This window comes from Ruditapes philippinarum, unplaced genomic scaffold (assembly GCF_026571515.1).
Source record: "Ruditapes philippinarum isolate M1 unplaced genomic scaffold, ASM2657151v2 ctg2483_1_1_1_1, whole genome shotgun sequence".
In the NCBI taxonomy this organism is placed as follows: domain Eukaryota; kingdom Metazoa; phylum Mollusca; class Bivalvia; order Venerida; family Veneridae; genus Ruditapes; species Ruditapes philippinarum.
Window position 1 is genome coordinate 362,099 of NW_026865080.1, and position 15,944 is coordinate 378,042.

Here is a 15,944-nt window from a genome sequence, read left to right on the forward strand (position 1 = left end):
GCAGCTAAAAAAAAGGCGACGTTCTTTGACATTTCTTTTACACAAAGGTGCTTGATATTGACCAAAATTTATCCACGCTTGGTGCTTTAAACCCGATAATGTCATGCCAAAATTTCACGTCATTTGAACATTGGAATTTTTTATTGTGCAATCAAGTTTGCAGGTCTCTAATTGCGACGCTTATTTGTTTAAAAAAACATCGCCATTAATTAAAGTGTCAGGAAAGCGGCACTTTCATAAAACATTAGTCGACAGTCAAAGTAGTATTCTTCAAATCTTCAAAAATGGCAAAAAGAAATCCAAGACAAGTATCTTTTAGTCAAACAATGGGTCTTTTATAAGTAAAGATGTTTTCAGATTGTTGGACTTATCTGTGCATGCGCATTACTATGATTGCTTAGAGCATAATATGTTGAATCATTATAATTCTTGTTTCCTTGTCAAGAGGTTATATTTCACAATAATATAGTGTTACTTGTATGAACATAAAATATATATCATTAAATTTATGGATTAATTCCGGATATTTCTAGAACACCCCCGTACATCTTAAACTTTCCTTTTCTATTTTCATTGTACTAGATTTCTTCAAGCAAGACATATTTTGTATTCCGATTAAAGGATAACTTTGATGGAGAAATAAGTTCAAGACAATCATCTTCAGTTTATGTTTACGACTACTACAACCCAGGTTTGTTTGTTTGGTTGTTTGATATAGGGCAGTTTTAACACATTTTAATCATATAATAGCTGATGCTCCAATTACCCGATTTTCTTGGATAAAACTAACCAGTAATAACTAGTTTCTCCGCAATATCCAACTTGATGTCTGAGTCAGTGGTAAGAGACTTTTAACTATAACCATTGTTTAAATAAGAATAATAAACATGAACATTAACATGATGACATATGTAAAATAAATTGAATAAGCATCATTTCCAGAATAAACTGATAAAGCCATGCCTGAAATGGGCGTGTCTCACTAAATCTCAATGTGTGCTTAAGAAGTTTTGATAAATGCGCAGGGGATACAAACATACTGAACAACCGAACCATTGCCTCCATTGTGGAGTCCTGTCCCATTTTCTATGGTCTCATGATATTTATGAAAGCAGTCACTTGAGGGCGTAGCTCTGTAGAGTTTATTATGATTTCCTATTTTAAATAAATTGTAATACTAACTGTCCGTGCTTTGCCCTTATGCGCATTCTTGTTTTTGTCCTGATGAGCAATTTTCCGGTAACATTGTGTTGTTTTGTTGTGTTTTGATATACATTCATTAGATGCCATCCCTGTTGATATTTGATTATCCCTGTGAAACAATGAGTAGTCAATAAATATCGTCTCTTATTTTAAATTAATTTTAAGACAAAAACATACACTTCCTTCTACATGCAAACTGCTCTTGATAACATTTAAGCATATTTATTATGAAAGTCATAAGCCCGAAGGAAAAGTAAACAACCCAGCAATCGAACTACAGCCTTTCAGTTTCAAAAAAGTTTATGTTTTTTAAATCCCTAGTCGCTCCTTGAATGTTTAAATATCTGTCAACAGTGATGTATTGACTAAATCAATCCTCAAATATTTTTTCTTTCTAATAAACAGATGTAAGAAAAACAAATCCAAATGAAATCCCTATGAATCAAGCACATTTTATTTCTTCCTCCCGTGAAATACACAACTTTTAAAAATTGCGGCCGCTTACATTTCAAAGGATAGACTAATATAACCTTCCGCGAGAAATAACGGAAATAAGCTTGGCGTGGTTTAACTGTTTTTGTTCTAGAATTGCTTGTCCTCATTATTAAAAGCAGCGATTATCCATAATAAGATAAATACATGTAGTATCATCACCATTCAACGTTGATTTCTGAACTTTTTTAGCTAAAGACTTTTCGTATTTAGGAGAGATTCGTCTGAAATTGAGGACTACCAGTTGAATATTCAAGTTAATATTGGGGAAATTTCAATTATAAAGAATAACTGATGGTTTGTTGTGTAAGATATTATTTTATTTCAACTCGTTAAGTTAAAAATAGAATTCTCACGAGTGATTTTATTAAAGCTCACACGATGAAATAAAATTTCATCTTGCACAAAAACAAACAAATATCCTCTATTTATTAACATTCGAGTTCAATTTGGGAAATGACTGTCATTTCATTAAACATTTTTATCTACAAATTGAAGAGCTGGCAAACTGTTTTACATTACTCTCTTCACTAGTAATATATTTCCAACAAAATTGTTCAAAAAATCATAATGATATTTTGAAGTTACTCGCTTACAGGCCGAAACGATCACGTTTTGAGCAGGCTCTTTACTGTCTTCTATTTGCTTATGTTTCTTTACATGGAATTTATACAATGGCAATAATATTTTCTACAGATAAGCATTGTACTCAGTTTTATGGCACTGGCCCAAATAAAGATAGGAGTGTCTCGTACCAATGCGGGAAAGATATGAAGGAGTGTACATGCTTAAACAGTGAGTTTTGTTAATATTTTATGTTATTTTACCTTTTCTTTTTTTAGAAGATATGGCATAATGGGTATTTTTTCAAATTATAAAACCAAATAGAAATATAAAAAAAGAAATGTCACAATATTATCCAGCTTTTTAACTATTGTATTTTACAAATTCATGTTGGTTACACGTTACCTTATGATCGACCTGAGGTCATTTTAGCCTCTCACAAGTCCTCATTTTTTTTGCGATTAAGAAGGCAGTACCACCCCACCCCTTCAAACTCCTAAGAAGATGGGGACACCCCCTCTGGCAGCCCCCTGATGTTTCCTTTTGATACGGGCGGCGCCGAAAAAGTGATCACATCTTTAACAATTTTTCACAAACAACAAGAATTTTGGGGCCTAAATAAGGCTTTTTCACCTTTTGAGGCTTTAAAAACGGGGTGACAAGGCGTTAAAAGGTGTGTATACGTGGTAATGGATTAAATTTTGTTTTTGTAGGTATGTGTCTTCAACCGATGGAAACTCAAATTGAAATGGTAATCAAGAGAGAGAAAGACCTTTTATGAAATTGTACCAACACGCATGTAACGAGGATAAAGCAAACTATGGTAAGTTATAGAGTTATAGGATTCGATTTAACGCTAAATTAAAAATGCTGTGCCCCTCCTTCACTATAGGGAGTGAGGGGCGTTAATATTTGCCCTTGTCCGTCCTAGCGCGTGTGTGTGCTTGCGTTCCCTCTTGTCACGTGTACCTCTTAAAGTTCTTGAGCTAGGTTATATTTTCGATCCTTGAAGATCGTTCAGCACGACATTATTGTTGTGCTTGTGGTATTTTTAGTTTCAACTTTTTGGCACTTTCTAGTTGGGTGGTTCCAATATTCCTACTTGAATAATGTTGAATCACCCGTAGGATATGTTGCCTGCTTTTTAAATTTGTCTTTTGACGTCCTATCTGTGATACGCAGGCTTCATAACCTCAGATCCCCTTTCAAAATTCCATTTTATTTAGTTCCGCCCATTGTTTTCACGTTTAGGGCACACGCATTTTTTTACTTGTGGACCATATGCTGCTTTTCATGGAATGGCACTACCGTGTCACATTGAAGGTTCCATGATAACCGCCATATGAACACATCTGCGGATGTTTCAAAATTCTAAATTTTACCAGTTCATGTTAGATGTTGAATTCTGCTTAAGCAGGTGCTAGGGGGCGTGGACGGTAACTTGCACTTTCCAGTACCGTCCATGAACAGGCTCAATCAAACCGAGCCTGCAACATTTTCAATTTTGCCGTGTTGGGCTTTCTTTAAGGATTCTGTATTTATCTATTTTATCAAAATTTACAGGAATGTTGAGTAGCATTAGAAGTTGTTCAACGGGGATTTGCTTGTGGATAAATCTGGCAGTGTAGTGTTGGGGCATCCGTGTCCTAGGGACACATTCCTAGCTTTTATAAAATGACATCTGAACATAGAATGCTTCTTTAATGTCATGCTTGTAAAGGAAAATGCGTATTATACAAAGTAGTTTACCTTAAATGAGTTGTTTGTTTAAAATTTCAATTAAACGGAAGTATTGCTTATCGGATAGACATGAATGCCGTAAACATTTCCTGCAAAATTGTATTCATCTTTGCTTCCTTAAAACAGATAACAACTTACATAGTCAACTTTAATAAATAAATTTCATTTCAGCTGTACGCGTAAGAGTAGACGAGGTTACATATGATGTCGACAGCCAAGATAAAATTGCAAGAGGCACTGTGATAAAGGTAATCAATCAAGGTAAGAATAGCCAAAATAATCATCAATATCATCACTACAAAAAACAGTTATCATGCGACGCCACCATGATCATCATCTTTGTCGACCTCATCATTGTTAGTTCATATTTTTAAACTGTTAATGACCATAATAGTTTTACGAATGTTTCCATTGTTGTTCTTAAAGGCTTATTATGACTCAGATATGTTATCACATTATTGATATGCTGACATTTTTTATCATTTTTATTTCTATTTTTTTTTTGTTTTGGCCCTTTAATTTTATTATTTTTTTACTTTGCTGTCTTTGATTTGTTAGCAATCGGTATAATTATAATAGTGATTTAGTATTTTAATAGAAGTCTACTAATTCGTTTAGATTTTGCTACTTTTATGACACATTAAATCACGTTCAGCGCCACTTCGGTTGTTAAACATCTTGTCTCGTACATGTTCTTAATCTATTTTTAAAACTGTTAAACACGTGTTTACTATTTCTATACAATAAAACATTATCGATTTCTGAGGCATAATGTGCCTAAAAGGTTCTACTTTTATATTAAAAATTATGAAAGTGAAATCAGCGTATTATGTACATAGTTTTTTTCTCAGAACTGTGCTGATTTTGCGACTCCGTAAAAATGAAAGTGCACGGCCTTGCATATATTGACGTGACGTCACTTAAGTTTAACAGGCATAGCGTTAATTTAATTAAATGCACGTTTTATCAATGAAATATATTTTTACCAGAAAAATGGTTCTTTTTGTTACATTATAAATATAATATTATGTTCGTTTAGTTTCATTTCTAAATTATTTGATCTCGTTGAATAAATTAATATTATGCTCGCTTTTTTTAATTTTTGTTCAACTCGTTCAATAAATTCAGTGTTGAACCCACACACTCGTGAGTGCCTCTATACAGTTACACTCATTTGATTAGATACATAATGTTTTGACTTGTGTCCTTCGATGTTTATTAAAAGATTGAAATTTCATTACAAATCATCTGTATTGCTTCCCTTCTTCCTTTCTAACATATATCAGACAAGTTTTTTTTAGATATTCCATGAACTTCGCACTGGACACACGAGAGACTATATGCAACTTTTCTATTTATTTATGTGCAAATATAAAGTGAAACTTAAAAATCTAAATGTCTGTATCAGATTTTCTTAAACTTATAAAATCTTCTTCATTCCATTTGTGTATTTTTTCAACAGGCATTTCTATTTACTTCATTGCGACTGTTTTAATCATGGTATTGCCAGTTTCACTTAACCTTAAATGTTAAACTCCAGCGCTTACCTTTCTCGCTTAGATGTTGGTATGGAATTGCACGACTCGCATCATATTTACGAATGTTTCCAAAAGCTTGGTTTGCCTGTGACGTATTTACTGATCCCTTGCCATTGCAAATATTGCGTATGTATAGCTGATGTGAAATAATTGCAAATGAGACATACAATTTATCTGCACATTTAGAACGTAAGGATAATGTCGACGATTTTGAATGTTCCGTCTGCATTAATAAAAAATAATATATACACGGCATATTAACAACCTTTTTATTTTGTAACGTCATTTTATAGGGATAGAGGATCTTGTACCAGGCGACAACATGCAATTTTTCTGGAAGTACTCATGTCAATTCCCAGCATTGGAAGAAGAAAAAACTTACATAATAATAGGCAAAGAAGGCAATGAAGTTATCGATGATGGAGGACAAATGTGAGCAAATGAAGTGTTTTAAAGTACTTTATTTTAAATGATAATGGATAGTACCATACGCAAAAAATGGCACATTAAAGATATGGTTAAAATGTAAGGTGAATAAAATAAATGTTCCAATTTTTTTAATTAAACTGTATGTTCATTGAATGCAAAAATAAAACGTTTACTTTATTTACATTGTACCTGTTGAAATAATCTTTTTTAAACACTATGTTACTGTTTAAATATTTTTCACAAGTTAAAACTTGAAAAACTTAAGTTTTAAATGGTATTTTACATTGTTCTATAACAAAAGAAAATCATCAAACTTCGTTGTGAAAATTGCTGCAAATGGTGTCATATCTCAACGAACAGACTAAATATAAACCGAGCTTTTCGCTATGTTACCATTTATTCCGAGTGATCTCCCGTTTTTACACTGTTTTAATCACGACATCAAGGATATCGGTTAATCCGGTGCTAGGGGGCGTGGTAAAATTTCTACTTTACGTTATCTCGCATAAACAGACTGAATAATACAAAATTTGCCCCATTTCCATACTTTTTATACTCATGGCAGTAGGTATCAAGGATATTGGTCAATCCAGTGCTAGAGGGCGTTGGAAACTTTGTGCATTACGTATTGTCTCTTAAATGATTAAAGATAAGTTTGAAATGTTCAACTATTTGCTTTGTTAACATTGCATCGAGGGAATATCCCGTTTTCTGTATTGAACGACTTTCCTGTATCACCAGCATGAAATGATGTAACATTATCAAACTTGAGACTTTAAAAAATTATAAATCACGGTATAAAATCTTTTGTTGCAGGCATGATTTTAATAAGTCTGTTAATGGAAATTTAAAGTTATCTTAATAAAATAAAAGCTTTTAAAACATGCGATATGTTAGGTGTACATGCCGTTAAACAGTCAAAGTTGTTAACAATATTCTTTATTTTCAGTTTCCGGTATCCATTAATGGGAACAGCATTAGTGATGGAGTATATAAGCCCACAGCAGTTTGGGAAATTTAGTAGGATATATAAAACACTTTACACGGTCCTGTCCGATTTCGAAATCCTGATGTCAGCCAGAGGTGGTTGTTAATACTACAAAGAATTTGTCGACTTTTTATTAAAGATTAAGTGTTAAAATGTATCAGTGTTTCGAGTATTGAGATAAAACAAGACAATTAAGTGTTTTTCGTGGGTGATTGTTTTTGTTTGTTTTTTGTCACTGACTTCGCAATGTTTTATTGCATTTTAACAAGAAGACATTCTTTGCTTTGTTGTAGAAATACACGGTCTAGGTAAAAGAGCTTGCCAATTTTAATTATTAATAATTAACATTTTGATTCGAGTTGCATTGGCTTAAAAATATGTTTGGTTAACAGCATAAATAAAATGATCGTATATAGGTCATTCTATATTTTCAATTTCTGCAAACTGATAATAAATTAATGGCCACATTTTCCTTGACACTTAGTGACATTTAGTGGCTTAGTCTTGTCCACATTATCCTAAACCTCTGAATTCCGGAAAACTCTGAAATCTGAACTTTTTGACAAGACCCATGGGTGTTCGGTTTTCAGAAGTTACACTGTATAAAGAAAATTCTTAAAATAGTAAAACATGAGGGTCAATAGAGGATTGTCTTGTTAGCATAATTTGGAAAACGCATTCTGCTGTTGGCAAGTACTTGCATAATTTTTATTCCCGTCACTCCTGTAACGGGTATTGTATGAATAGCACATGGATTTTAATAGTAAAAATATCCTCAAGACTAAAATACTATTACCGAGAGTAACAGAATTTTACGAGGGATGATTGTTTTACTGGTACTCACAAACCCATGTGTTATTCATTGTATTACCCCTAAAAAAATACTGTGATGATCTGAAATTGTCAACTAAATCCAACTGTAACGAAATTAAACCAAGAGTAACAATAACTAAACTGTCATGACCTTGCAAGTTTTAAGTGTTCTGTACTGTAGGCATACTTGAGAACATTTTCCCTTTATATTTCAGCAAGTGATGATATCTACTAGTCATAAACATACTATAAGCTGTGTTTTATTTGGAAAAAAAACCACTAACCCATGTATACGCGGACAGTCCGGGCGGGACAGGTCTGTAGCGCTCTTAAGGTCCTGTCACACTAGACTGCGCTTTCACTGCGTTTGCACGGCGTTGTTAAATTTGTCATCGCAAGAACAGTTTGATAATTTTGATGACATGGAGACTTCATGGCGTCCTCACGGCAATCATGGCGTTGCTTCGGAGCTTCCACGGCGTTGTAATGCGTTCTTACGGCGTTTTCATTGGCGATTGTCTGTGTTTGAATTGCGCTCCTACTGGATTCTTTGCGCTTCCTCTGCGCTCTCACAGCGCTCACACGGCGCTATTGTGACGCTCATACTGCGCTGAAATCGTGCTTTACATACAAGCGATTACTCATTCTGAAAAGTTGTGTACCTGTTGCATCTGCATGAAATCAGGCAATATTCCAGCTTTCTTCCGTTCATCATCAAGGGTTAAAATGATATTCACGTTCTATAAATACAGTGACAACCCTCAATGAAGACCACAATAGGGACTGTTGTAAAGTGGTCTTGATTGTGCCTGGTCTTAATTGAGGATATAATTAATTATCAAGGCATATCTATTTCATCACCACTCTATTTGAATTAACCTAATATATTCATATATTACTATAAACCGATGTTATAATATTTATTAATCCCGATTAAAACTTTAATCTGACAATATTCAATGTATAAATAATATTTTTTAATATGTCTTATTTCATGTACATAATTTACCTATTAATTAAGAAAATAATTCGTCACACAAAATGTGCAGAAAGTAACATTTAACCAATCTGACGTTTATTGTCTTACCTTTATACAATATTCTAATCATAAGAGTTTTAACACATTCTTTCAAATGCCATGCATTAAAAAGCTTGTTATCTGAATAGGTATTTACTAGAATATCAGTTGTCCCAACAGTGGGGTTGGATAAATAAAACAATGAATTGGGACTAAAGCTGGTGGTCTTAAATGATGACAAGTGGGGATGTCTTAATTGCGGATGATGTAACCATTGACATTTAAACAGAAAATTCCGTTCTTTTAAAACGTGTCTACATAGAGGGCTTGTCTTAATTCTGAGTTGGTCTTAAGTAGTGATTCTACTGTACCGTATTCTGCTATTTCAGATGAACGCATTAGAATCGTTTTGAGTTCGCAATGGTCGCCGTGACAGTGCCGTAGAGCGTTTTAGAAAAAGAAGCTCCGTAAAAGCGCCGAACACACGCAGTATAAACGCGATAGAGACGCCGCACAATCTCCATACAAACGGCGTGGCTAAGTACGGCGTTTATTCGTCGTTCCTTCTGCGCTTTCACGGCGCTCCTTTTGCGTTGTACGAGATGTTACTTGATTGCTACGGCGTCCTAACTGCGATCCCACAGCGCTCTTTTCAGAACGCCGAGTGACGGCGTTTGTTTTGAGCATGTTCAAAATGCGCGCCGTTGGCCGGCGTTCTATGCGATGCCACTGCGATGCTATGGCGATAGTGCAGCGATGTTTGCGATCATACTGCGCTCACCTCGTCGTTCTGAATGTTCTTTGGAGAACGTGAGAACGCCGCCCTAGTGTGACAGGGGTTTAGATAAGATGTACGACGCGTATCAATTCAAATGAAAACAAATTAAAAGTAAATGAAAATAAAAAAAATAAAAAAAAAAAAAAAATATATATATATATATATATATATATATATATATATATATATATATATATATATATATTCTATACCTAATGAGCTGTGAACAAATCCTTAGTCAACTTGGCGCCGCCATTTTGAATTCCTTTTGATCGAAATATAGATATCAGAACGCTTTTAATGAGCGTCTACATAATTCAGACTATTGCTAGCAGAAGCATGCTAAATAACACTTCCGGTGAAAAAATGATGTACAAAATCAGACATTTAACATGTATTTCTTTGATAAGAACTTTAGTAACGATTATAATATATAAAAGTTACTTTGACATATCATTTTTGATAAATAAGCGCATTAAAAATCACGTTAAAACAAGAATAGTGAAAAGAGATTAACAAATATTGCGGACGGGATTTTCCAAGCGCCGACGCATGCGCAGTGGTCCCCCTTAACGTTCGCAGATTTTCGGAATATTCCGATCGCTTCGATGATAGGTTGAACACAACCAATTTATTTGTTTTGTTAACGGTACAAAATACCGGTTTATATGTACACTAAACAAAATCATAATTCATAAGAGCTTTCCGCGCCATAGGTAGCACCTTATTTCATATTACGATTTAATCTGTGAAATCTGATCCTTCTGTATCCAGAATATTCTTCACATGGTTTTCCACAAAGTGCATTTACAAAATAACGATGACATCATATGTCTGTCCATGAAATCCATAATATTCAACTGATTAAAAGTGTTAAATGTTTTTTGAATGTTAAAATCATCTGCATGCTCCAGTTTGACACATTATTATTCACATTGCATTTACTTCCGTTGAAAACGGATGTTTACTTTGTAATATTCAACAAAAAGATATTTTATACGCGAAAAGCACTCAAACAACTAAATTGTATGAGTGTCATAGTTACTCTGATGGTGCACTATCGAGGTGAACTTCGAAAATAAAAATGAATCGAGAAAAAAATGGCAGCCATTTTAATTTATTTTCATTTAGAAAATAGACCACGTGACCAGATTTTATACTGTTAAAAAGTACTGTTACCTATGTAACAGTATAATTTTCTTAGTCACGTGGTACACTGGCATTAACAGTAAGAATAACAGAGGCCTTTATTTTGTGCATTTAACACTTGATAGCTTTCAGATGACATTTAATCTAATATGATAAAATTAAATAGAATTCAATAAAAGTACGGAAAAAAGGAAGCACCATGCATGCATTTTTTTTGTCACTGTTGTAACAGAAGTTTATATAATGTTTATTATTTCACTCATGTAACAGCACATATAAACGTACATGTATTATTTTACCAAGGAGTTATCAGACGGTGATGAGGTAACACTTTTTAACTTTTAGAAGATATTTACATCTGAAGAAAAAAATGAAATGACCTTAAATGCACTATTTTTGTAATTATAAAAGCTATGATATTCAAAATATTTACGTTTTAGAAATTCAGATATAATCTAAAATTTGTATATGGTACCATTGTAATATGAGTTAATTATTCTACCAAACCTGTTGCATGATAAATGATGATAATGAGCAGACATAGTATCCTCTTTCTTAGTTTCTTAGCTGTTAAATATAAAAGTGTTACAGAAGTGACATGAGAGAAGTAGCAAGGTCATAGTCAATGCTCTTTTGACAAAATAAAGGCATATTAAGCTTGTAAAAAATCAACATTTGGAAATACCCCTAATCACACCCCAAAAAAAATCATCCCTCAGTAAAAGATATTTAAACTGAAAATGTTGCGAAAATATAGAATGACTCATATACCTGTTTATTCCTCGCGTTATCGTTGAAGGCGACTTAATGATTATAATGAGAATAATTGAAGTCTATGCATTTCTTACTTCCAGCAGACGAGCTGGTTTTGGCCCCTAGTATAGTATTGCTTAAAGTTTGTAACACTTGAGGTTAGCCAATTTTTTTGTCCTGTTTGGGCGCTACATTACCTTAACAGTGATGATGCATCGTAAAGCAAAATAATACAAACAAACAACTACTTGAATATTAAATAGTTTGTTATGAATGTAACTAAACGCAAATAAATTTATTATGGTATCTTACCTTCGAAGGAATTTTCTCAATTACTGTAAGTTGATTATTGATTAAGCTCACATTTCAAACAATGAGCACAGATTTTTAAACTGAAATTATAACTGGACACTGAAGATAAAAAGCGTCATAAAAATTAAAAGCATTTGAAATAAGGGTGTGGGTGCTTTTAAACTGTCTGACAACAAAATTACAACTCGAAATACATAAATTGCATGATCATGTGCTAAAGAAAATTATTATATTTGTATTAAACTGTGTAACTTTTAGTTGTACGCATTCTATTTTCACCGAAGATTTGAAAATAGTTTGAATACCATGGCAGAAGTGGGTTTTTTCTCTCATGTATTCCAGTAGTTATTGTGAATGTTGTTCGAAGATGACATTTTCGAGTTTAGGATATATATATATATATATATATATATATATATATATATATATATATATATATATATATATATATATATATATCAAGCAAAACAGGAAATCGTATCGAAAGTGCCTATACTTTAAACACTTTTTATTCTATTATGTCTTGTATACAAAAGCAAAAAGTATATTTAAAAATTCTAGGACTTTTTTAAAGTCACGCTTGTACAATCTACATATTTTATATGGGATAAATAACATTCTTTATAAGTTCTATAGAAACTGATGAATGCCCTCTGTAGAACAGTTATGTGCGAATGTCTGACTGTAGCATAAAATCCAATTGTTGCAATTGTTACAAGTATTTTGTTTTTTAAAGAAATTCCTTTAGCCTAAACTGTGAAATTTGAATTTCTGTCATAAATAAACTGGGAAAATTTAAACAAACAATAAATGGCAAATGATAATTAAGAAATATACTTGTAAATAAATCCATACTCGAATTATTGTGCTTTTCCTAGCCCGATTTGAGTGAAAAGCGTTGTAACGCTTTTCAATTTTGGGGGTTTTTTTATTTAGAAGTTTAATAATTTTGAGAAACGGCTAAATTTTGTAAACAAATTATTGGTTTAGACTAGACCTACATCAAATTGAACAGAACTCTAAAAAATAAGTCCAGTCCTGTCATGTCAAAACACCTCAGTGGATGCTTTTAAACGTAACAAACTAAGTACATATTTCATAGAAAAATGTATGCCTGTCTTTGACTATGATAACATGGAATAAAGATCAATAAAGAAAGGTGTACTTCGACATGTATATAGTTGTAAGATTTGTTTATACCCTTCTATAGTTATTCTAACCTGTGTAATCGTTGATATTCTTTTTTCACATGTATTTTCAGGCACTTGGATGATTTAATTGTTACTTTCATTTATGTTATGACTGTTTGTCTTATAGATATCATACTGTTTGGTTTAAAGTGACAGTATGTTATTTTTTTCGTTGTCAGGTTGAGCTGAAATTGGATATATTTTTAAAATGATTGGCTGTTATCATGGTCATAGATCATTTTTTATAACGAAAAATGGTAATGTTAAAAGGGGCGTCCGTGGCCGAGTGGTTAAGGTCGTTGACTTCAAACCACTTGTCCCTCACCGATGTGGGTTCGAATCCCGACATGTGACGAAGCTATTCAGCTTGCTTACTAAACGTCGGTGGTTCTTCTCAGGTGCCCGTTCGTGTCTGAAATAATGCACAGAAGGACACCTGAGGTCTTCCTCCACCAGTAAAGCTTGAGCGTCGCCAAATGACCTATACTGTGTCAGTGTGACGTAAAACCAAATCAAACAAATAAACAAATAAATTTAGGTTAAGATATAGCATCTGCCTATAATATGAAAAAAAAACTGCCCAACTCTTTCTATAAACAGAACGTTTAAGAAACATTTGAATGATATTTATAGCGTTTTATGTGAGTCACGTGGGTCATGGATAATACACATGGCCTGATACAATAAGGTATTTGCCTGAACCTAAAGTTGTTTGATTTTGACAAATACACCCACTATTTACTCTTGGATGGGCATTATGCATTATTTTCTCCACACTAATCTTTATATGAAAATTGCCAATATTGCATTTTTTTATTTTGAATTTTATTCTTTTTCGGACTAGGTCCGTCTGAAATCAATATGACTTCCTTTAAAATTAACAAGGAAGAACTGAATATATGAAGAATTTTCATTGGTCTTTATAAATTACAAACTGAAATTGGTGACCCTCGTTGTAAATAATTCCCTGCGGTCTGGAGACCGCAGGGTATTGGTACGCTTTTAACTTTCGAGGCATGGAGGAGCACGTGACCTGTTTTCGGTACATGGAGGAGCATGTGATCTGTAAACCGTATATGATTGGTTAATTGACCTTTTCGAAAACCCAGCTAAATACCGTTTGCCGGTACGTTACGGATTTACCTGTGGGGAATTAGCCCGAATTACACCTAATTGAGAACAAAATCTATTACGTGATATTTCTAATTTTTCATAATTACGTATGTTACCGTTTAAAGTGGATAAACTTGAATGATGTCTTTGAAAATTATCAATGCTTCGTCAATATCTATCTCAAATTTTACAAACAATAAATTGTTTATACTGAAAATCTACAAAACTAAATTATTTGTAGTGGCATAAGTCATAAAAAATAGAGATCTTTTATGCGTAAACTTGTGTGTTTACTTTATTTATTTTTTGCTCGGAATTATTCATAAAATGGCAGGCCTATTTAATCATTTTCTTAAAAAGAAATAATTGTTTTATGTTCGACCATCTCCGGTCTTCAACGGTCACATACAGTTTCCAAAGACCTTCTTCTATATTGTTCGATTATTGTCAACTATGTTCCTGTTACAAACCTTTATTTATTCCCCCCACCCCCAAATAATGTTGAAAATAGTTAAATGAAATATCTTTATATCATTAAAATGTTCACCGCAGGAAACCATTTTACTTGTTACAGAATTTAAAATGCCAATCAAAAAAGTAAAAGGGTCACCTTAATCAATACTGTAGTATAGAATTGTCCTACTTTGAAACCAGTTTTACTTCGACCGAGCATCTTTTTTAAGATACTTTTTGCTCAATATTATTATTACTATCATGCCTATCTGCCATTTTTTCTCCTTATTCTTATATTCTATGATCATAAAAAGCAAAAAAGCTTCGTTTAATGAAGACTATTCCTATACGACACCGGTAATGCTCCCTAGCAGTAAAGAGCAGCTGATATGTGAAATCGTAACAATTTCTTTTACGAAACGTCGATGGTTCTACTCAGGCGCCCGTTCGTGCCTGAAATAATGCACGAAGATGCATCTAAGGTATTCTTCTACCAGTAAAAGTAGAAAAGCACCATATAACCTACAACTCTGTCCGTCAAATAAAAACCCGACCATAAAAGGGTATTGATATCTGTTCGGCATAGGACGCAAATATTTATTTTTTTAAATCATCATTTAAAGCGATGTTATTTACATTGAAATCATATATATCCATATAGCTCTTTGCTTTGAAATTTTAAAACGTCAAGTGTAAAGTGTTAAGAGTAAAGTCAATCTGTAGCTATTTAAACACCACTACCCAAACAAAAAATTATTGTAAAATTTAAAATCATATATACTTGTTATGCAATGGGCAATATTACATTTAGGACACAATTTAGAAGTGTAACTATGGATATAAAAGCATCATGCCTCCTGGTTTATGCCAATTTTCGTTATTTTTGAAAATGTTTTAAAAAATGAAATTTGTCTAATGAACAAACAAAAAGTAATTTACACATTGCAAAACGGCAGTTGTTCAAAATCTAGTACGTAAAAAAACGAAAATATTTTAGAATAATTATGAAAACAAAAAAACTGCGTAAGTAATGTCGTAGAAATACGGTGATGAATACTGCAATTTCCATCATTTATTACATATAAGATGTAAATTACTTCTTGCATTTTGAATATTTTGAATTTTCTAAAAATGTTGGTACATTATTCTTATGGTTGATTTTCTTGAAATATTTGGCTTATATAAAGGCCTGCAGCTTTAATATCTTAATATAAATATTTAATAAACTATACAGAAAAAACTAATTTGGATGTTACAGCACAAGCAAGACAATTTCAAATATATTGAGATCAAACTAACATTATGTTATATAAATTAGAGGAATGATGTGCTCTCAGAGATAAATAATCAGTTGCCACAAATAAAGAGTTAGGCTTTTGTTTATATAACATTTATTAATAATCTGTACATT

At 32.8% G+C, this 15,944-nt stretch overlaps 1 protein-coding gene across 1 annotated transcript in view; it reads left to right on the forward strand.

The window, feature by feature from the left end:
• The window catches only part of LOC132727751 (complement C3-like), a 58,961-nt gene extending 49,278 nt beyond the window's left edge, over positions 1-9,683 (forward strand). Inside the window, 7 exon segments of the mRNA XM_060713328.1 lie at positions 583-691; positions 2,392-2,490; positions 2,973-3,026; positions 3,029-3,082; positions 4,171-4,260; positions 5,831-5,969; positions 6,916-9,683. Of these exon segments, the coding sequence (XP_060569311.1) occupies positions 583-691; positions 2,392-2,490; positions 2,973-3,026; positions 3,029-3,082; positions 4,171-4,260; positions 5,831-5,969; positions 6,916-7,060 (690 nt within the window). The 3' untranslated portion in view covers positions 7,061-9,683.
• The last annotated feature ends 6,261 nt before the right edge of the window (positions 9,684-15,944 follow it).